At 41.2% G+C, this 23,545-nt stretch overlaps 1 protein-coding gene across 1 annotated transcript in view; it reads right to left on the reverse strand.

Moving 5' to 3' along the window:
• rsrc1 (arginine/serine-rich coiled-coil 1) overlaps positions 1–23,545 on the reverse strand; it is a 126,106-nt gene that overhangs the window by 58,450 nt on the left and 44,111 nt on the right. Inside the window, exons 5-6 of the mRNA XM_062419810.1 lie at positions 19,698–19,734; positions 7,024–7,075 (exon numbers count right to left, since the gene is read on the reverse strand). Coding sequence (XP_062275794.1) covers positions 7,024–7,075; positions 19,698–19,734 — 89 coding nt within the window. The remainder of the gene's footprint in view (positions 1–7,023; positions 7,076–19,697; positions 19,735–23,545) is intronic.

Genomic DNA, 23,545 nt, shown 5'->3' on the forward strand with positions numbered 1-23,545 from the left:
GCCACAAAATAAAAACAGAAACTATACTAACTCTTATAATTGATTCTAAGGCTGCAAAAATAACTATTTTTCTCAATTACTAGATTAACTGCTTGGTCTATAAAATGCCTGAAAATAGTGATAAATGTGCAAGTGGACATCGTTTGTCCATCCAGACGAAAACTCAGTTTATTTAGATTAATTTAGATTAATATCACAGACAAATAAGAAAACAAGCTAATATACATGTTAAAGAATCCATTATATGTTTGGCATTGTCTTTTAAATAATGACTTACATGATTACCAAAATATCAAAATTGTTGATTCATTACTTCACCTCTAATTTTGATGTTAAATATGTGACATTGTCCCTGTGACGTGTCCTTAATGTAAAACACTGAAACGATCTGGGTACGACAAGCTTACTGCCGCAAAGAGAAGGGGGGGGGGAGTTGGGGGTAGCAGGACCTGTGTTTATTATACCCATAAAACAAACCAAAAATCAATTGTACATAAACCTTTGATCCATGCAGTCCATAGGTCACCCAGTCCATCCTGCCATTGACAGACACCTTTGAACTGGGAAGCTGGTTTCTTGTTGAAATAAATAAAATCTACTTGTAGGCGGAGAGGACCACAGAGATCCATTTCAAAACACATCCTTTCTTAAACTCACAAGCACCTTTTAGGCATAAACAGGCTTGTTTAGAGAGGGTCAGAAGGAACAGCTTGAGGCACAAGGCTATGAGGTATGGCTCTCTAACTGAGCTCGACAAACCCTTCCATCCATCCATCCACCCCTCTCATCTGGAGGTCGGTCAGTCTGCCACCAGTGTCAATCTGTTACTAAGTGAGCAGCAGGGGCTGTTTGATAAAAGCTTATTCAGGTATTTGGGTCCTGTGTAACTGGAAGCCCCGTGCTCTCTCTCTCTGTGAGACATAATTACGACTGTTGACTGGAACAGTGAGGTAATGGCACATAAATCCAGCTGATCAATGGTTACAGAGACTAAATTACAGGACACCCCTGTGCCATTATCCTCTCAAAGGACAACAGGAGATGCATTCCTGCACACATGTTAAGGGGATTTCTGTGGCTGGACTGTAATTGTTTCATTTATTTGAATATGAAGGAAGTTAAAACAATGTTGTTAAAATTCAGGCTTATTGTTGTGAATAATTAATATTTTAAATTTTAGAATCTGAAGAACAAATAAAAGAAAAGGTGAGGAAACCTGAAAGCATCTTTGCTGATTTGTTAAGTTGAGGCTTTTAAAACTCCTGCAGGGTAAACATTAGCAAATCTTCTCCATGGACCTGCTGTTTCAATCATTAAACTATGTGAGTGATGATTAGCCGTTTTATTCTCTGCCCGTTTTCTCGATTTTTCTGATCTTTGACTGAACCTTTACTGTTATATCAGAAAATACAAATTCAACTGCCTTGATGTAGCAAGACAAAGCAGTAAAAAAAAACACACAAAACAAACAAGAATCCTTGAACTTCACAACAACATAATCATCTCATTCTTTAAAGAAGCTGTCATCTATTTGTTTACCATCTCTTGGCTCCAAATGTTAACGAACGAAACATTAGAAAACCCTGCATCCTCATTATAGAGAAGCCCTCAATTCAGTCAAACAGTAAAGTGGCGTGCTGCTGTTGTCACGTTTAGCAAAGAGAACAGGTAGTTAGGAGTTATTACTGGGTAATTCCCTGGTGTTTCTACAGAGAAAATCCCCTTTCAGATAAAGGTCTACACTGGTTGGCGTTCATGGCAATCACCTCAGTCATGTTACACGAAAAGTGGAGCTATGACAGCACAATGATGAAGATGGATAATGTGTGATAACTGTAATTCACTGAAAAACAAATGCTGTGCTGCATTCCTGAGAAGCAGTAACTGCTAAATCTCAAGGACAATGACAATTAAGGTAGAAGGAGGGCGAAAGAATATTGGAAGAAGTTTAGTTTAGAGAGAAAAATTATGCAAAGAGGCAAAAGAAATAAAGAGGGAGACATGGGACATTAAAAAAGAGCAAGGTCTTGTCTGAGTCTCCCCGTCCCAGTCACCGCTTATCCAGGCAGAACAAAGGGCGGCAGCCTCCTAAATGTGGCGCATTAGCCCTTTAGTTCCAGAGGGGGTAAGGTGACACCCTCCATGTATGTGGTCTGTTCACCACACATCTGTCAGGGCCTAAGGGGGTGGGCTGAGGCAGTGGGAGGGACAGCGGGAACTGGAAGCACAGGGAAGAGTTTGGAAAGAAGCCGCGAGCTTTAGAGAAAGAGTGTGTGTGTGTCTGTGTGTCTGTGTGTGTCTGTGTGTGTCTGTGTGTGTGTGTGTGTGTGTGTGTGTGTGTGTGTGTGTGTGTGTGTGTGTGTGTGTGTGTGTGTGTGTTCAGAACCCCTGCTGTGACAGAGACGCCTAATACCCCGTATTTACTGTGGAAGAATTGGTTCTATCGCATGATGCTGCTAAGCTTGGCTGGTCGTGCCCCCCCCCCCCCCCCCCCCCTTGCATCTTAATGTCTGTCACTCAGTCAGACAGCAGATATAAAACAGGCAAAAAAACATATAGACATAAACAGCAAAGATACAACATGCTCGTAAACATGAAAAAATCAGATTTACCGGAAAGGCGGAAACACGTGTCAAGCATTCCTTAAAAACTGAGTTAAATTGTATCTTGGTGGGTCAGAGGTCTAAGATACACACCATGTAACAGCAACACCGTCCTTCTCAATTCTGGTAGAAAGGCTTAATTTTTTGCATTATCTAGAACACAAATATTATATATAGGCTTGTTTTTAGAGCATTACTAATATTAAGATTACTTCAGAGTTATTGAACAGGAGTCACCACTACAACCAATTGCCAAGAAATGTCTTTCAGCAAAATGGTTCATTTCTTAGGCCATAATATGCAAACAATTTATTTAATTATTTGTATTTCTCACCTCTACCTCTCACCTCTTACCTTTGTGGTACGTTTGTTATAAAAAAAAAATACATTACCGATTGCAAGGTTTGCAGAGGCACCTGACAAAAACCAGCACAGATGTACAGTAAGTCATATTCTACAGTTCCAAACATATGCAGAGTTGATATTTAGCTAATTAAACTGTTTATATTTTGCTCTATGTAAAAGTGTGATTTGCACCACTTTTCCTATGTTCAGAAATTAAGAAAATGGATACAAATGTGCCATATTTTTCCAGTTCAAGTAAACAGACAAATTTGCTCTAAGGCACCACAATTTTTAGAGGCAATTTCAGACCTTTACCACTAAAAAACATTGCTGAAAATCGCAAATAATAATCCACATAGTTCAAATTAGAAACTTTCTCTGAACCAACTCCAGACAAGTGTCAAAAGTAGCCAAACCATAGAGGAAGTTAATTCAGACCAGTGAGCCCCTGCCAAGTTCAAGCCTCTGATGAGATCTTAAGGATTGTTTGTTTTGCTTCTGTCAAAGGTTCAAATAGGGAGAAGACGGAGGTTTTGATGACCCTTGGCCCTCAGGTCCTTAGTGGGTGTTCTGCAAACACTCCCTATTGACGTGTGGATAAGGAGAGGCCCGCTGCCTCGCACAGCGCTCATGCTCATTTGAGTGGAAATGGACACTGCACTGAAAAGAGCCAAGAACTGAGCAAGAGGCTGAAAAGAAAAGAGTATAATACATATGTAAGGGTGTCCTGGTCGCTCTGTGTGTGTATTATGCACGTGCAAGTGCATATGAATGTAAGTATTTTCCATTGTGAGAGCTTTGGATTAGAAAGTAGGAGACTTGCAATATTCATAATGTAGGTGCTAAGAGATGTTCAGGTGGATCCAAACACTGAAAATCTCAGCAAGAAACAAAGCGACTAACAGCAGAAGTCTGTTGAGAGACTTTCACTAAAGAAAAAGGAGAAGTAGAGCAGACCACACAGACAGTGCCACACACCTGTAGTAGGGTCATTGCTGCTTTTTGCTACGATAAAGACTAATACCATCCAACTAAATCTAGCTGAACTTCCTCCTTAATGAAAACCTGTGCAGGAAGATTCCCTAAGGATCAGTGCATGCTGGGATAAAACACCCTGAGCAGGTACAAGCAGTCAAAAAAAAAGAATAAACCAATGTCCACCAATAAAAACTGTTTAAGAGTCAAATATTGCAGAAATATAAATATTTTGTATATGCATATTATGTATATTGTGAAAATAAGGTCTTTTTTATTATCCATGTACATATATATTAATGAAATTGTGAAAATGATTTCATTATTGATTAAATGTTTTTTAAAGTATGAAATGTAATGTGTGTGTGTGCATTTGTTTGTGTGTGTGCACGCAAATGTGTGTTTGATATGTAGGCCAAGCAGGAAGTGACCCATAAACATATCCATCCAGCTCTTTCATTGGGGGCCAGTGTTGCCCTCCTCCTCTCACCTCCTCATCATCCACACACATACACACACACACACACACGCACACACACACACCCTCTCTCTCTTTTTCTCTCTCTCTCTTTCTCTCTCTCTCTCTCTCTAAGCCCCCAGTGAGCGCTAAGCAGGCCAGCGGGCCAGCCAAGGGGGCTCATTACAGGTCCACAGAGCCCCCCAACACAAAGGCCTGAGCCGCTTTAGCCATGGGATGAGCTGCTCTCTACTGACTAGAGAGAGTCCATAGATGGACAAAAGGAGGGAGGGAGGGAGGGGACGGGAGAGAAAGAGGTAGAAGAGAGCGGAGAAGAGGAGAGGAGAGGAGAGCCGCAGGCTTTAAGGATGTCAGGAGACCCCGAGAGAGAAAGCCTGGCGGGCGCTCAGAGAGGAATGGAGGGAAAGAGGAGGAGGAGGAGGCTTAAGCTCCACAGCTACGTCAGGACATTAACATTCACACAACCTCCCAACATCTGCTGCTTCCTTCTCGCCCTCCATCCCTCCCTATTTCCATCCATATCTCCCTCTGTCCGCTAACAACGTTGGAACAAAGACAGTAAGATGGAAAATGGGAGGATAGAGAGACAGAGTGGGACATGGGGGTAAGGAAAATGCAAGAAAAAAAAAATAGAGAGAACCAGAAAAGAGATGAGACTCATATGTTTAGAAGATTCAGCAGCCACTAGGTCACAGGACTTGAGAAAAAGACAGTATCAATGTAATAGTGGCAATTACATGAATACATGATCAAATTAGAGAAGGCAATCAATGTTTACTTGTAAAAAGGTATTAATAAAATGACATATCAGTTCAAATACCAAATATAAACTGGCCTATCGAGCTAAAAATCTGCCGTCCATTTGTATTTGACTCTAGGTTGTTATGAGTGATATGATTATGGGCACCCGAAGGCCTGACACAGGCCAGCCCAGGCTGTCTGGTGAAGACCATCTTTGACTGAGCCATAAACCTGTTCTTTTGGAAGCCTCCAGGAAAGAGAGGAAAACCAGAGACATGTCCAGTGCATTAAAGCCTCTCCTCTAGTCCTGCGTCTGGCCCTGGGCCTGTGTCTGCACCAGTCTGGCTCACTGCACTCAAAGCCACATGCTCAATTTTATGATGCCTCGCCACCATTAGTGCAACCCTGCCTTGAGGTGGCAGGGAGTGCTTGGTGTCTGATACACACATTTAAAAACATACTTCCATTTTCCTAAAAACCCGTGGTACACTGAATTGCCCTCCACTCCAATAATTGTAGAGTCAAAATATGTAGAAAAATGTGTGTAAAAGCGTGTAAAAGAGAATCTGAATGTTTGAGTCGGTGAATTCGCAGCAGAGAACTGTAGCGTTGTTCAGTGACCTGTCCCACACTGAGGCTGAACAAGTCTTAAGTGAGGTAAGTGTGTGGCTCCTGGGTGCTCTATAGATGATGTATAGACGCCTGCTTCTTTCATATATTTCCTGTGGTGAAATTAGAGCCCTGTTCCTGAAGTGCAAGTCTGTGTATGTGTGCGCGCATGACTGTAAACATGAAGACATCTTTCTCCACAGTCAATCTCTGCCTGTCACATCTGGCTCGCAACTCTACCCCTCGAATACACACTGGAATATATACACCGTATGCATGGTGACATCTATGACTTATGTACTGGAGGGAGTGTTTGAAATTAAGCTGCAGTGAATATGGGCCCAGAAGCTCTCAGAGCGGAGAGCCGGAGAGCGGGTGTGCGCATTTATTTGTGTGTCTGTGTGTTGTGTGTGAGTGTGCTATGAATCTGTGTGTGGGAAAACAACCATGAAATTCATCCAGGTCTAAAGTGGCGTCTGCATATATGAGACTGGCTCATTTCCAGCTCCATACAGAAAAAGTGGTGTGTTAGGGCTGTAAAACATGACTGAATATAAGACCTTTTTATTTTATTTTATCGTTTCTCCCCAAAATATAATGTATTGTATATATCTTGATATTTATGTATTTTCTCAAAAATGGCTTTATAAACAGATTTTCCCATTGAAAATCATACAAATACGAAAATGATCCTCGAACACTGTACATTGTGCATTAGTGTTGGGCTGTCTTGTTTCATTAACACAACCTTTATGTTCAGTAGAGGAGTGGCATGTGTCTTGTTTGGTGATGTCAAACTTGGGATGAAACTCAGCACCGTTAAGTCTATGTTACTCTGCCACTCATACTTACACTAAATGTTTCCACAGTACAAAACTGGGCCAGCTTCCTGTCATATATATGTATAAAAGTAACCAAATAAATCAGTATAAAAATTAATTAAAGTCACATTGTTTTGTACCGTTTCTCTAAATAAATGATCTCAAATACACTGGTGACATTATGTGACTGAGGCATGTTTATGAATTACGGCAGAGGTAGTTGGACAAATGTGACATATGTGTGTAGCAACAAGAATTTTGTCCAATCGTTATTAATAACTGGTCCAGCCTTCAAGTCTCGACCCCTCTCCAGGCAGCTCTACACAGTATTCTCACACATTGTCTTCAGCTTAGCATCCCTGAACCAGTCAGAGATCATAAATGGAAAGTTTCAGGTCAAGGCATCAGCTCTGAAATATAGAAAAAGGTCAAACAGTGATCATGTGCTTACCTGCAGCCTGCAGAACCAAATGCATTCGAACTTTAGCCTGTTCTGCTGGAGTCTGCAGAAAAGTGACGGACAAAGAGACAAAACAAAACACTTAATTAGTGGTGGCAGTCTTCTTGAGGTGCACACAACGACAGCAGCAACAACAAAAACAAATTGCAATTTAAAATCACATGGATCAATAAAACAAGCTGAATATGAAGATAAGAAAATGATTGAAATAACTAACGTATAAAAAAAATGTAAAAATTGTCAAGATAGAAACAAAAAGAAACTTATTACAAAAAAGTTCCAATTCTGCAATAACTAGCATGAAAGACACTTGTTAACCCCAAGTCTTCTTAAAGGATGATCTAACTATAACACTCTCCTGCCTGACACATCACAAAGCACAGTTCATGACAGGACAGGCAGCCCCCCACTGACACAACTTTATCTATATAATCTAGCTAAAAAAAAAAAAGCTGTGTCCCCCAGGCTAAAATATATTTTACCCACATTAATCTTTAACTGCCATTAGAGTGAATATTCCCTTTAACTGTCCTTGTGGAGTACCGGGGGACAACTTCACTGTGCTACTGGTTTGGTCGTCTATAAAAACCCTGCTGGTGAAAAACAGAAAGCAACAACATCTCTGACACACCAGGGAGAATCCATGAGGAAGAGATGAAGAGAAATTTAGAGACAAGGAGGGAGTGAGAGAGTGAGAAGTGAGAGGAGAAGAGAGAAAACAAAAGCTGCTGTAACAAGTCTTTGGAGAGTTGGATAAGAGGGCACAGAGAGCACATTTTAAAAAGATCACAGCCAAAGCCTCAACATATTCCCCTTCCTATTGGGGTGTGTGTGTGTGTGTGTGTGTGTGTGTGTGTGTGTGTGTGTGTGTGTGTGTGTGTGTGTATGTGTGCATCAGAAACGCTTAACGGGGGGAGGGCCTTGTGCTTTGACAGCTGTATTGGGAGGCACAGCCCTTTTTCCTGACATGCCCTCAAAAGGGCCTTGCTGTAATTCCAATATCACTGCTATTAGATTTGAGGGTCTTAATTGTCAAGGAAGAATGATGGCTACAACAGGGTGCAGAGCTATAAAAGGCGAGCGTGCTGCAGATTGCTCTCGGAGGTTTTTTCGGTGCTGCCGTGGCGCAGCGGCCCTCGTTACCATGCAGCAGCGGAGACTGTGTGTAGGATTAGAGAGAAATTAAATGCTAATGGGGATGGGATCTGAATCCGCTGCCTGGGAGCATCATTTAGACGACAGGGCCGGGGCGTCGCTGACAGGCAGCGCTTCCTCCCTCCTCCTCCTCCGCAGACAATCCAGCTCTTCCTCCCATCGTTCCTTCACCCGGCTCCCCAACCCACCCACAGCAAAAAATCTGATTTATCAAACTGTAAACTTGTCACTTTGTAAAAACGTCACTTTTCCGTGGCAGTCAGGGAAATATAATGACCCCCTTTAATGTAGCGATGTCAGAGTGCTACATCCTAGACGGAACACACATCAAGGCACTGCGCAGACACAGACTGACGCACACTTAATGAAACATGGGTGTGTGTGTGTGTGTGTGTGTGTGTGTGTGTGTGTGTGTGTGTGTGTGTGTGTGTGAGTGCGTGTGTGTATCCCCTGTAGCAGGTGACATAGTGGATGACGCTCACACTGGCTGGCACTGCTCGACAGCTGAAATTACCAATCACTATTATACTGGAGAAGCTGAACAACACTTGAGGCCTTCACCCACACAGATATGTATATACACACACACACTTCCCATCTCCTGCATGAGGAAGTGATGAGGGCACGATTCAGTCTTATTTTGTTCTCTTTTTTGGCATCTTTGCCTTTACAGAAACTGTTTTACAGCAAAAGAAGGGATTAGATGCTTCAAAATGAAACTCAATTATATGGTTGAAGGCTGAGCTTGGACACAGAAATCAGTCTTGGTACAAGTGGTAATCTAAAGCAATAAGACATCACAGCTTAACTAACCTGATCATTGTGTTCTGTGCAATCATCTTAGTTACAGTTTATTACAACACCCCCTCAGTAATTACATTAGCATTTGTTTACATTGGCCTTAAGTCTGTGCATCCTCAATGCTTTCACACATATAAACACGCACTCCTGCCAGCTCTTCAAGGGTAACAACACTGAATAAGACAGAACAGACATGGGCTGAAACGTTCGAGCGCTGTCAAAGCAGCTATTTCCTATCTCCTGCATATGGAAAAACACCTGCTTTACCATCAATTACTTTGAAGAGTGCAACATCTTTAAAAGTTTAAGCAGAGTATCAGCAATATTCTGCCTTGCGTGATTCATTGTCGAATTAACCTTTAAATAAATGCAGAGAAGAAAGAGAGAAAAAAAAAGAAAAATCAGGACAAGAGTGTGGGCTTCCTGCCTACAGTACCAAATGGAGGCATAAACAGGCTAATTAATATCAAATTATCATCACAACTAATGTAAAAAGGTACTCAAAAGTCAACTTACAACTAAGCAAACATAATGATACAGAACCCACACACACACAAGACATTACATGTTTTCGCTCCTCTATTTTTCTTTCTAATTCACACATGCATGCCCGCTTCCTCTGTGTGTAATTCATTAGTAAACAATAAAAAGGCGTTAATTGTGCTCCCCAGAGGCAGATCTGTGTTCCCCCCACTGGGAGAGAAGCACCCGCTGCATCTGAAGTGCCTTCGCCCCTCAATTAGAACTGTGCCTTTCCAAACGCACACAAACAAACATGAGACACCGAGAGAAGGATTCGGTCTGTGTGTGTGTGTGTCTGTGTGTGTCTGTGTGTATGTGTGTGTAGGATGGAAGTGCTGGGAAATGATCAGCGCTTTCCTTACAGGGGCTTTAGATTATCACACTGTGAGTAAAGGGGGAAACAGGCAGAGGGGGACAAAAGACCAGACAGAAAGTTGCTTTTGTTTTTCTCAGAGCTCAGGAAATATAGCAGACAAAGTGGAAGAGAGTGAAGATGATAGAAGGTGAGGAAGAAATTTAAAGTGCAAGAAAGTAGAAGATGAGAGAAAACATTTTGCGTAGTTAAAAGAGAAAAAGTTTGACAAAAAATAAATGTGGAGATTTTTATTATTTTATTTGGTTTGATTTGCCCTGGTGAGGACTTGAAACAGGCATGACATTGCGCAGGTGTTACTGAGCCATACAAATGGTAAATGGACTGCACTTATGTATCACTTTCAACTTGATGGGCAGAACAAAGTGCTTTACAATGCCTCTCATTCACCCACACGCGTGCGACCAACTGAGCTCCCGTGTGAGGAGCTGGCCAGTTTGAAGTTCCGTCACAACAACTGCCACAAACCTTTCAATTAAAAGACCACCTGAGCTGTGGTGATCGTCGTCTTGAAGGCAGGGGGTTCACTCGGAAAATAACTAGTTTGTATGTGAAGTGTTTATAGCTGGTCTGCACAGCAACAATCAAAGTCAGGTTGAAAAGTGCACCATCACATCTCTAAAAATTGTTGTTTTAAATGAACCTTTATTCAACCAGAAAGTCTCTTGAGAAACATAAACTCAAGGGGAACCTGGGTAAAATGTGTACAATTACTGTCCAAAAGTTACATAAAGACACATTCATTTCTAACAGTCACATCCAGAACAACTGATCGGGATCTGAGAAATATGAGAGATAAAACTTGACTGTTTAAAACATTTAAATTGTTTAAACACGGGGGTAACGACGCATAATTTCAGACAATTTTTCCTGGAAGGCATTCTTAGTGTTGTACTTGGTTGTATACATGAAAAGTGCTGCTTAATTTCTCACATTAAGACACTCCGACTGCTGCATGAAGTGGGCATGAATGTCAGATTGTCAGTTTCATAAAGTTATAGCAACTGTTTGACTGTTTTAATCCCAGTGCCAAATTTGTGGGGTGGGGTTTCAGACACTGTTAAACCATCCTTCAACCGCTTCTGTTACATATGGAGCATATTCGTGCCTTAAATATCACCCCGTTGGGCTATTTAGAAATAATGTATTTCAGTTTTATGTGCCCAGGTTTACAGATATCTGTCACTACATAAAACCCTCTGTGAATGCTTGTATACAAGTTAATGAAGTGACATGGTGTAGGTATTATTCTACAGAACAATGCCTTTTCCTCTCTTTATAGGTGTGAAGGAACAACCTTGTACAAACATCCTGCTTTAAAAACATCTGCCATCAACAGATTTACAGTGTATGCTGCACTATTAATGCCAGCATTACCACTCACCAGCTATCTAAATTATTTACGCCTGACTCAGAGCTAACTCCTACCCTGGACGAGAGAGGAAGTCCAGCAGGCTCACAGTAGGACTCAAGCTTGCTTGTTTACCTTGCTGCAGCGATGACAGACACACTGAGACATGCTTTGCTGAACTTAAGTGCCCAACGCCCGTCCCATTAGTCAAAAATAAACACATCCCATTAGAAAAATAAATAACCCTCATTTGGCTTGGTAAAAACAATGCTTCACTGTGTATAATGAGTTACAGCATGCAGGAAATTTCATCCATATCTAGTCATGAGCTGGTCCAAGGGACTATTAATATTAGTATTAGTAGTATGATTGGGCCTGAGGCTAACTAGACAAAGCAAAGCATGGTGGGCCGGAAGATGAATAAAGGCCTGTTAGAGCAGACACAGAGAAGCAGAGCGGGGGTCAGACAGGACACCTCTGGTCAGATGGTCAGAATACTGTCTTAATAAATGATTTACTCCCTCGATTGCACCAAACCACAATAGGAGTTAATATATATGATGGCACAGAAGGAAACAGAACAGAATAACATTTTATATTGCCTTAAGAAAGTACAAGAGCAAGGCTGAATAGCAAAACACATTAGTCCACATGCAGGCAGACCACCAACAAATTAACCTCCACTTACATGATCTTCCTATCCACTGACTTTTAAATAAGAATTTACTCCATTAACATTAACCCAGTTGTAGTCAGTCTACTGGCTCAGGTGAGACATCAACAAAAACAGAAGAAGGGAGGAAGGGATAGGGCGGGACAACGCAGCAATGAAGGGGTTAGATAGATACAGGAGGTTTAAGAGAGGAGGGGGGACTGCTGCTCTTCTTGATAATTAGTTGAGCTCGGGATTCTGCAGACACAGTCAACTATCACCTATCAATCAGCTCCAAACAGCAGCAACCCATGTACAGTATATGCCACTATGAATAAATAAAATCATGATCCGAAAAAAAGTTTTTAAAAGTTATGAAAGTAATTGGAAAATTCCAGTTGGAAATGTGAACATAAGAACAAATAATCCATGCCGTTATTTGTTATCTAATTGTTACCATATTCATGAATGAAAAAATAATGAATAAATAAATAAACATGATCAAATATATATAACATGTAACTTGGTTTACTTCTTAAACAATACCAAGTGGTGAGCATGAACATATTGAACATCCATATATGACCATTCACTGTTCAATTACTTAATTTGTCAGTTCTTTATTATCCTCAAGATTAATTTCACAGCATATTTGGCATATTTAGATATGTATGATCAAAAATTATTTAAGTTTTCACTGTTATTGTTGAGATAAGCCAAGTTACATATAGTAACTCAAATTGTGCCTGAGTGTTAATGAAGGACAAAGAGAATCCAAAAGGACACATTTGTCTTTTTCTGAGTCTGTCTCATCTTTATCATGTACATCTCCAAGAAAGCTAGCATCTTAAACACTTGCAAGAGTATTTATTTAAAGGAAAAGTTTGACATTTTTGGAAATCAGCGTAATCAAATTGTTGCCAATAACTAAATCAAGAGATTGATACCAACCTCCAACAGGGGAAAACAGCTGGTGTGGCTCTATCCAAAGATAACAAAATCCATCAAACAGCACCTCTAAAGCTAACTGAAGTATAAATATGAACATTCTCAGTTTTACAGAGGATTATGTGCCAAACTATTTCTTGTTCCCGACCAGTAACTTCCAGTAGTCTCCGTTGATTGCCTGATTTGACGTCCTCAAAATCTAGTAAAATCCAGCTTGAATGTGGCTTCAAATAGAGTTAGTGACATTTGTCGCATGTTATCCCCTCTTTTCTGCTTCCTATATCCTACTTAAAAAGTAAAGAATCTGAAAGAATCAATGAATGACATGTGGGTTTGCATAAATTCACTATTTCAGATGTCTTCGAAAAACTAGCTTGAGGAAAAAATGCAACATCAATGACATCATCAGTCCATCTACTGTAACATAAATCTTAATTGCACCACTGTAGCCATTATTTCCTGTCAATAAACAGTTTCAATATACACAAACGCAGCGCCCACCTCAACTAACTCTCTTTATGCTGGAGTTGATATGCTCAATATTCATCTCATTATAGTTTTAAAGTCTTCATCTGTTTCCATTTTCTTTCATTTGTTGCATTCCGCTCGGGTTTTCTCCGCATCTCTTTTTCTTCCTCGTCTGCCCCCCACCCCAACCTCCAACCCCAAACAAACTCACTATATCCCATACCCAAAAGAGGACAGGGGAAAACAGAGCCCCTAGAAAATGCAATATTTCTGTTTTTAATATCGAGGTCTATAAGATCAGGGCAGAGATGGGTTCCATGGCAATATGTTTATTTATATATTTTATAAGGAGGGGGAAAATCTGCCTATCAGTGTATGTATTTGGGGGGCCTGGGCCACCGTATCTGAGCTCATCTTATATGAAAAATAATGTTGTGTATGGCTATACTTTTATATATAATGGCAATATGGGATCAGGCCTCTTTTACAATGTGCCATACTTCAGGCTAGGGCTAACAGCATTTTATGGCCCGCCAGCAGTTCATCTTCATGTCTCAGGCAGGCAGGAGCACTGCATAATAATGTCGTTTCCTGCCCCCAAATGCTATTTCACAGGCCGGGGCTCATTTCTCAAACTTCACCACTTTTACAATTTCCCAAACTTTTATTCCCGTCATTATTACCAACAAGATTTCATTACGTATTTAGAATGTAAACAAGTCTGAGTAATGACACTCCCCCGTCTCCCTGGAATCATTCCCGCTGATGGCTCTGCTGCTATCTCAGGCTCGTGTGTTCATACAGACACACAAGTACAAACACACACACACTAAAACACGCACAGTGGTTTGCCCACGTACAACCACACAAAAAAGTACACACACGCACGAAAAATGCCCCCAACCAGGATACAACTCAAAGGCATTCATTTACTACATCGTGTGCGTGTGTGCACACATGCATGTATGTGTTCCCGATAAAGAGGGAGGTGGTGGGGGTGAATGGAGGGGGAGAAGGAGAGAGTTTTATACTCAACTCACATAAATCATGTAGAAGAAAAATGAGCAAATGTGCAGGCTAACTCATCTTCTCCCCATCCGGAGAAAATGAAATTCACTGGAATACCTATCAAAACCGCAATCATCCAGAGATAATATCTTCTTTGGTCTATCTGCACTTTCCGATTTAATTTCCTCCATGCCCTTGACATCCAGCGATACCATTAAGATGAAGCACATACAGTAAGGGAGTAGTTCTCACGTTTTGATATATGAGATCTCAGCGTTTACTGTAATATCATCATTTGAAAATTAATGCAATCTTTCTTTTGTTTAGGGGGTGCTTTTCTTTTTTGGAAACACTCGACGAGCCAGGCCTGGTGAGACAGGGTACAAGATGGAGAGCACGACAGTGATGGGCACACACGAAAAGGAAACACAGAAAAACAAATGAGACACCAGAAAGGAGGGAAAGACGGGACACACACCTCCTCTTCTTCCCCTCCTTCGTGCCAGAATGACATGCAATTATGTCTGGGCCTGCCCCAAGTCAGAGGTCACTCAAATTACTCCATCATTTAGCTGCGCCGTCGAGATGAGAGAGAGCGAGAAAGAGACCCCCCTTCTCTCCCCCCTCCACCCATGCTTCCACATCCTCCCAACCCCCGCCATCACATCAAATATCATGAAATCATTAGTGTAATAAGCATGGAAATCTGTTTGCAGATTATCAGCACCCCCCACCCCCTTTCTCTCCTTTATCTGTCTGGCATCTCTCTCTCTGAGCCATTTTCACCTCTTTATCCCATACGATCATATTAGGGAGGACGAAAGACAAACAGAGACAAAAAAATACAAAGAGAGAGAAAGAGATAAAGAGAGATATAAATACAAAGTGTTTGATGAGACAATTAAGGTCTTACAAAATGGACATAAGCAGAATAAAGAAATGATAAGCTCCGAACTCTCCTCAACTTCTAGTATTTTACACTTAAGACAGCTCTGGGTCCACTCAATGCCGTATCTAGTGATGCCAAGTTTGTCACATTCTTGGTGTGTATTTGTCCTGCACACAGCTGCTGATTTCTATCTGTCAGTAGGCCAACCAGGCTATTTGCCTCAGTAAACTCTTCAACTCACAAAGGGACAATCAGAAGACATCAGCCGAACGCTGTGAAGAAAGCCATGTGTGTGCAGCAGTCTGGTGACGCGTTATTAAGAGAAGTCCCTCGTTCCTATGTTACCGTTTCAGGGAGAGACAAAGACACTTTGTTCTAATGCATGAATAAAATGTTAAAGCTCCAAAATATTTTCTTTTAACCTGCTTTGTTACGAAACTAATAAAAATATCTATTTAAAAAGGTTATATTTACAAAATCTGACATTCAAAAAGTTAAATGTTATATACATTTCTGTGTCATCATGACATTAAAACAATGAGGAGATATTTGAAAAGAGCTCTTCATGGTGTGCTGTATAAAGGGTGAAACCAGGTGACTGACCTCTTCTAATACTACTTAAGGTTTTAAAGGCCATTCAGGCATCAATGGTCTGAATTATTGACAGGCTTATAGCATTAGTAAAGAGAAATTTCACTGACAACAGAGCCAGCAGAACAGCTGACTGTGTGAACTGGATACTGTGTCATCTAATTGGAAATGTGCAGGTAAGAGATAAGGTCAGAAAAATCAGGGTCACTGCACAACTTTCCTTGCAGGAGACATAATGGCTTTGTTGCAAAATAAATTGGCCTAATTTGACTTTATTTCTACTACTCAATGCAAGAAAGCGTCAATATATAAATACAATATAGATACATATTGTTCTGGCAATACACTGACCACTAAGACAACCATTTAATCTAGTACCTGCAGCATTTGTCTCCCCACCAACTGAAGGTGCAAGGGGCGTGATGTATGCCTAAATCACCCCTTTATGTAGAACTGCTGTATCTACTGATGGTACGTAAACAATTCTATTCCCTCTGTGGCTGTAATTAATGATGAAATGGAAAATATTTTTTTCTCTGTAGAGAACTTTTAAACTTGTCTAACCTGCAACCCTTGACTGACCTGTGAACAGCTCCTCCAACATTATGTCCTATTCAACCTCCTATCAACAGACCAATGATGTCTCCCGCTCTCCACTTTTCTTCCTCTGCCCCCCTGTTCTTTTTCTATCCGTCCCTGGGCTGTGTGCATGGTAGAGCAGTGGGTACAGCTGCTGATTGAGAGAGTAATCCTGATGAGGCTGATTCTTCATGTATTGATTGAGCTGCTGGCTCTCCTCTACTTCACTCTATGAAGCTGTGCATCTGGACTGATTAGCTGCTGTAGGCCACCTCTTTCACTATCGCTCCATTTCTCCCTGAGCAAAGAATGGTTGGACTGAAACTTAGGTGTATCCGAGTGTGCGTGTGTTTATGTGTGTGTGTGTGTGTATGTGTGTATGTGTGTATAAAAGCAGAAACTAACGCAGAGCACTGGGAGCAATTAACATCAGTCGTTTTCTCTGCATTGTTACTGATTGCATTCAGTCAATCTGCTAAAATGTGAAAACAAGACAAACATGAACAATAAAACAAACCTCATACCACATAAATCTTAATTGTCAACCTAATTACTTCACCAGTCATTAATTCACATAGTTAACTTAAAACAAGAAGGTAACTTTAGTATTCATCAAGAAAAATCAAGCGCCAGAATAATTTTAACAAAGGGTTGATTGTCACACAGTGGTGTGAAAATGTTGGAAAAATGTTTTTGTTATGGGTGAAAAACAGGATTTAAAATGGTTCTCTAGAGTAATTATTATTTTTGAGAAATTAAAAGTGATTCTACGTTCAAGGTAGCAGGCTAAAAGAATAATATGGCTTGAGCTTAGCGACACCATGATAAGTGTCAATATGGTTGATGCACTAATCTTAAGAGCAGTACATCAACAGAGAGTCATAAATGCCTGCTTAGAAATCTACAGGGATGTATATGTGAGGGATTGAGGGGAAACAACATTTCGAACAGCTCTGCAACTCTACCTCAGAGGGAGACGCGCTCCATTATTTACAGTTCTCTGTCCCGAATCGTAATCAGAGTCTTGCACTCCCCAGGCAGCTGACTACTGGGGTGCAATCTCCCCATAAGCATAAACACACCCATAAATTCAAACACTCAGTATTCAGGTATTCAAATTCCCTGAGACGTATATACAAAAAATGCAATGGTAAACATACAAATGTGTGTCTGTGTGTGTGTGTGTTTGTAAATGTGTAATGTTTAACTCCTGAACCATCCTGATGAGTATAAAGACACAGCAGTAACTAAGAATCAAATGCAAATATTATATAATCTGTCCCTATAGGTCCACTTAGTGCAAAAACTATACAAAACACACATGCAAAGTCGCTGCACTGAAGCCTGCAGGAACATTGACACAGATGTACTCATGTGTAATAGCAATCCCTGCAAGGACATGATTGTGTAAACAACACTGCTTTTCCATATAACTTTAGTGAATTTGTTAAAAATGATGAAATAATACGATATTTAATTCAAGGTGACTTTGTCCAGATAACTTTGCATTAACTGTGCACTCATTTCTACCTTCTCATAGACATACAGTACTTGTGGAGATATTTTCCTGTACTGTATACTAGCTCAGTATCATTTATACTTTAGGTAAATTAGTTCACATTCCTCCCCAAGTCTTTAAGAGGAAGACTCATCTCAACATGAGACGTGGGCTCCCTAATGTTTGCCAAGATGTAAGTGCCAATACACATATTGATTAATGCTGTTTATGCACATAATCCTCTGTTGAATAATTCACAGGACCTTTTATGGAGTACTGCATCAATCACACCTATAGACCCTCCCATCCACATCTCTGAACCCAAACTAGACCAAAAGAATGCTGTAGCCTACCTCCCCAGTGCTTCTGTATCTTACCTGTCCTAACCGGTCAAAACAGGACACAGAGTTATGAATACAGTCAATAAATAACTCAGCATTAAGGAACAATTCTGCTACTGATCTTAAGGATATGATCTGAGGTCAATTAATCGGATCTGCCACTCAGTGAAGCAGAGAGTTACTGAGAACTGTTTGAATTTCGAGGTCAGTCATTTGTGTGGCATATTCAGGGTCATTTGCTTAGCGCATGGCGGGGCGGGGGGTCATTTGCGTAGGGTGCTGGGAGCTGCAGTTTAGTATGCAGGGAGGCAAGGGAGGGAGGGCATGTGACATCCACAGAGAGCCGGGACCCTCGCTGACCCCTGTCTATAATTCATCCCCTGGAATATGGGGCACATCAAACCTTGGTTCCTTCCCACCCAAAAAGAGGAAAAAGAACCTTTTCACTTTGTTGCACGGCATTCTGACCCCGTATTAAAGCAAGTAGCAAGAGGAACCCTGGAAACGTTGGCCATTAAATTTTCAGGCTGTCCCAGGAGAGCGTTTCCAGCAGGCCCTCGAATCATGGATGGGAGAAGAGTGAGGAAAGGGCCCGTGCTGACATGAGGAGGGGGCAGGAGCATTAATGTGTGTGTGTGTGTGTGTGTGTGTGTGTGTGTGTGTGTGTGTGTGTGTGTGTGTGTGTGTGTGTGTGTGTGTGTGTGTGTGTGTGTGTGTGTGTGTGTGTGTAGGTCCAATAGTTTTGCCTGAAAAGTTAAAAATAACATTTTCCTTTCATGCATACATGTGCAAACAAGTATGCAAAAATCTTGCAAATAGTCACAACTGGCAGCAAAATGAGGGAGAACAGAGTGGATTCACTGTGTGTGTGCACATATGTATGTGTGTGTGTACTTGTATTGCTATCATTGTAAGAACCAATTTGAGTGAGGACATTTGAGGAAAGTGAAGACATTTTGGCCAGTCATCACTGACACACATTCAAAGGGCTGTTTGAGGTGTCAGACTTGGTTTTAGGGTGAAGGTTAGAATTGGGTTTCGGTTCAGTTTTAGGGTAAGTGTTAGGGTTAGGTATTAGTTGTGATGGTTAAGGTTAGGGTAAGAAACTAAGGAATGCATTAAGTCGATGAATGTCCTCACTAATATAGCTATACAAATGTGTGTGTGTGTGTGTGTGTGTGTGTGTGTGTGTGTGTGTGTGTGTGTGTGTGTGTGTGTGTGTGTGTGTCCGTGTTGGGGCAGAATTTGGGATAAATGAAATGGTGATATAAAAGCTGGACCAGGCCCTAGGGGAGACACTACCCTCCCTCTATCCCTGTTTTGTCTGTTTTGTCTGTCTCTCTCTCCCTGCCTGTTAGCTGCAGGTATTCAGCTTCAAATCCGGAGGTTTCATTAGGAATGCAGATATCAAAGTGTGTGTGTGTGTGTGTGTGTGTGTGTGTGTGTGTGGGGGGGGGGGGGGGGGGGGGGGGGTTTGAATAGAACTTACCAGATGTTCTAATCTTCCTTTGATGTTCCCAGCGTCCCTGCAACACAACAACACATTTCCCCCACTGTAAATAAAGTGCAGACACAAAACATCATTTAATGAAAAGAGCATTTTTGCTGAGGTACACACACACACAGACACACACGCACACGCACACGCACACGCACACACACGCACACACACAGGCACACACATTCTGCCAACAAACACATGAGGGACAGGAAAACAAACTCTATTCAAGTGCACTTTGTGAACATTTCTAAACTAATTTGTGAATATTTTAACACATTTAACTGGAGCATTAACTTTGGCAATTTCTGACTGAATTCAGGCTGCAGTTAATGATCATTTTCATAACTGATTAATTTACCTGTCTCCTATTTTCTTGATTAATAGTTTGGTCTGTTGAATGTCAGTGTATAGGAAAATAATGGCATCATGAGATCCCAGAGTCAAAGGTGGCAGCTTAAAATGTTTTCTTAGTTTTTTTTGACCAGCTGCCCAAAACCCAAAGATATCCCATTTAGTTTCATAAAAGACGAATAAACAGACAATATTCAAATTTGAGAAGCTGGAACAAGCACATATTTGCCATTTCTGCTTGAAAGAATATTCATATGATAAATGAATAATCAAAATAGTTGCTGTATTAATTTCCTCTTGTTTATCTAATCAAACATTTTGACTAATCCTTTCAGCTTTAACTGGAATGTAGAATAAATTGTCATAATCATCACATTGTGTTTCTTCCAGTTTCAGGTTTTGGTTAATCAAAAGAAAAAATAACATAATTAAGAATTGTCCTGACAGTTAACCTTTCAGACTGAAGTGTGTGTCTATGTGTCTGTGTCTGTGTGTGCACCAGTCAGGGGTTAACTAATATTGCCACCATACTGCTGGCAGACATAATAATAATTTCCAACTACAGAGAAAGAACTGGGAGCTTATTATCTGTGAATTAATAAAAAATGTGTGTATGATTATCAGTGTAGCAATGGCAGAATGGCGAGCTGGGGGGGAGGGGGACGGGGGTGAGCAGTCGGTTTTAAAAAGAGCAAATTGGCAGTAAATAATAGATGCAATTTTGGCACATTTCAAATTTGCAGCAGTGGAAATCAAAAGATCAAGAGAACACAAACAACCCCCGCCCCCGATCCCAGCAACCCCCATCCAACTCTGGTCCCCATTACTGACAACTCCACCCTGGCTGTGGCGATCAGTGTGTGTGTGTGTGTGTGTGTGTGTGTGTGTATGCAGTCTGTGTGTGTGTGTGTGTGTGTGTGTGTGTGTGTGTGTGTGTGTGTGTGTGTGTGCACGTACGTGCATGCATGTGTGTGTGTGTGTGCTGAGAGGGGATGCTTATCGACAGGCTTCAGTTGCTAATGCAGCCAGCAGCATCACAGTGTAAATCTAAACCATCTCTAAAATTACATACTGTCTAATCCATACCACCTTCCACCCCCTCTCCCTCCCTTCCTCCATCTTTCCATCCATCCATCTCTCCATCAGGCCAGGTCCCATACTCAATGTGACCACAAGCCTAAGTTATCCCCACATCATTAGCATTTCTAAATAATGGTATGGAAGAATGACAGACATATTAAACAGAAATATTAACAAAAGTAAGAAACAACAAAACTGGAGAAGAAAAAGGTCATGATGAAAGGATGTTTGCCTGTTTATTCTGTGCTCTGTCAGTGAGCACATGCAGACAAGTCAACCACTTAAGGCAAACTTCATCTAGCTGTAATTACATTACATTCTGACAAACACCCCGCCACATTCATTATACATGACGGGCGCCCGGCAACCAGACAGCAAGACATTTGTTACCGTGGTGACAGTGTGTGTAATCCGCTAATGAAGCGCAATTAGTGAGAAACAATCTAACACAGGGGAGACGCAGCGCTCGATCCCTCCTCCTCCACTCATTTCCCCTCACTTTTTTCTTCCCTCGCACTCTTTTTTTTCCCTCTGTCTTTTATTTTCATGATCCAACCTTTATTAAGCTCTTCACTTGCATTTAATCTCCCCACTCATTCATCTGTTGTCCTGACTTCATCAAGGGCAAGCTGTCCAGTGCTGTCCGCGGCAGGGCCGAAGGGATCGCTCTATCCATTAGAGACACTCACACACACACACAGAGCGTTTTACATCCTCATCTCTCTTTTCAAAACATCATATAATCTGCTGAGGTCTTCAGGGAACGAGCCTTCTTTTTCTCCTTATCTCTCTCATCCCTCTCTCTCTCCCTTCCTCCGTTCTCAGTGCCTTCAACACAGAGGCAGCATCGATTTCTGAATTACGCCACAATATTAAATAATTAATATACTTGCCATGATTGATGTTTTGCATTAGGCCAATATTAGGTTATCAATCAAAATCCACTTGGTTTAATGTAATAATATTGAAAATGTGTCAGTGCCTGTTCATCCAATTTGTAGTGGAGGCAGGCCAGATAGTAATGGTGGTGTAGCACAAGGCCTCAGAGACACTGTGGCCTGCTTACTACAACCGTAGGAGCACATTACAGCTCCAGCACACAGCAGGCAGGAGGGAGGGGAGTGATGAAGTGAAGGCGTGGAAAGCCAGAAATCAAGCAGACAGACAGCGATTTGTGATAAACTGTGACAGGCTTGCTATGTTGAGAAGACTTGACAAAGTCACGACACATGTTTCAGTTCAGGTTTGTGGTCTTAAACAAGATAATTAACTTAGGATACATTAAAAATTGTACTTAAAGCTATTGAACATTCGGTTGGGCAATGACAATGTAAACCTTGAGATGATATGAATTTCATAACCGTCAGATACTTTCTGCAACTGTTATTAAAGAGGTAGCTGGAATATGTTACACATCAGACATTATGCGGACAATGAGCGAGACTGCTTTATGTCAACATTTTTATGCATTCATGTAATAGAATACCTGGATTTTTGGGAGAGTTTATTCAACGTATTAGCCAAAAACAGACTGTTTCTCAAATGCTTTTCCACAAACTTTAGAGTATTACATGTATGTATTTGCAATTACGTATACAGTAATTTTCTACTCTTTGGTAGGCTTTAATTGGTTAGGGTAATCAAAGTCAAAGTCAAGTCAAGTCTAAACCAATACACTTTTTGTCAAATTCAGCAAACATCTCCTCATAGTCTGCTTGCTGTCTGTTCTGTGTGTGCTGAAAAAAGATCTGGTGTTCATACACAGCACTGGTTCTGTAAATGGGCATTCAAACAAACTGGCTCAGAGTGAGCCACATAACACTACTCCAGCCAATCAGCAACATGGGGCGTTCATACTCATACACAGGACAGGGGGAAGTCATCAGAGCAGCTGTCTGTGTGTGGACATGACAGTCTCCCGTCTTCAGCACCAGTTGAATGGTGGGGAGAGTTGGCTAACTGGAGAGAGAGAAGCTGAGGCCAATTCAAATAAAAAGTGTTTTCTCAATCAGCAGATACATTTAATAAAATGGTAGCGTATCTGTTACACTCAGTGTCTCCGTTTAGTGAAGCGTAATTTGAGCAGGCAGCTGTTTAAATCATATCCCACTATATCAATGCTTTCAACTTATTAACCGTATCAATGAATCAATGCGAAGAATTTCTTCCTGTGCAGCCAACATGCAAACTATTTTGGTTCAGTAAATTTCTCTTGTCACTCAGCCTGGTGAAGGCAGTTTGTCCCGCTGCTGTCCTCTCGGCTCCCCAGGAGCTGCAGCTGACTGACGGCTACTTCTGTCGACAGAGACGTGGACAGCAGGTCGAGTGAGAAGTTGGGAAGCCGCAAAAGAGGTGAACACTGTCGATGGACTGTTGTGCTCACATTTTTTCCACTCGTGATAATG

Source organism: Scomber scombrus, chromosome 5 (assembly GCF_963691925.1).
Source record: "Scomber scombrus chromosome 5, fScoSco1.1, whole genome shotgun sequence".
In the NCBI taxonomy this organism is placed as follows: domain Eukaryota; kingdom Metazoa; phylum Chordata; class Actinopteri; order Scombriformes; family Scombridae; genus Scomber; species Scomber scombrus.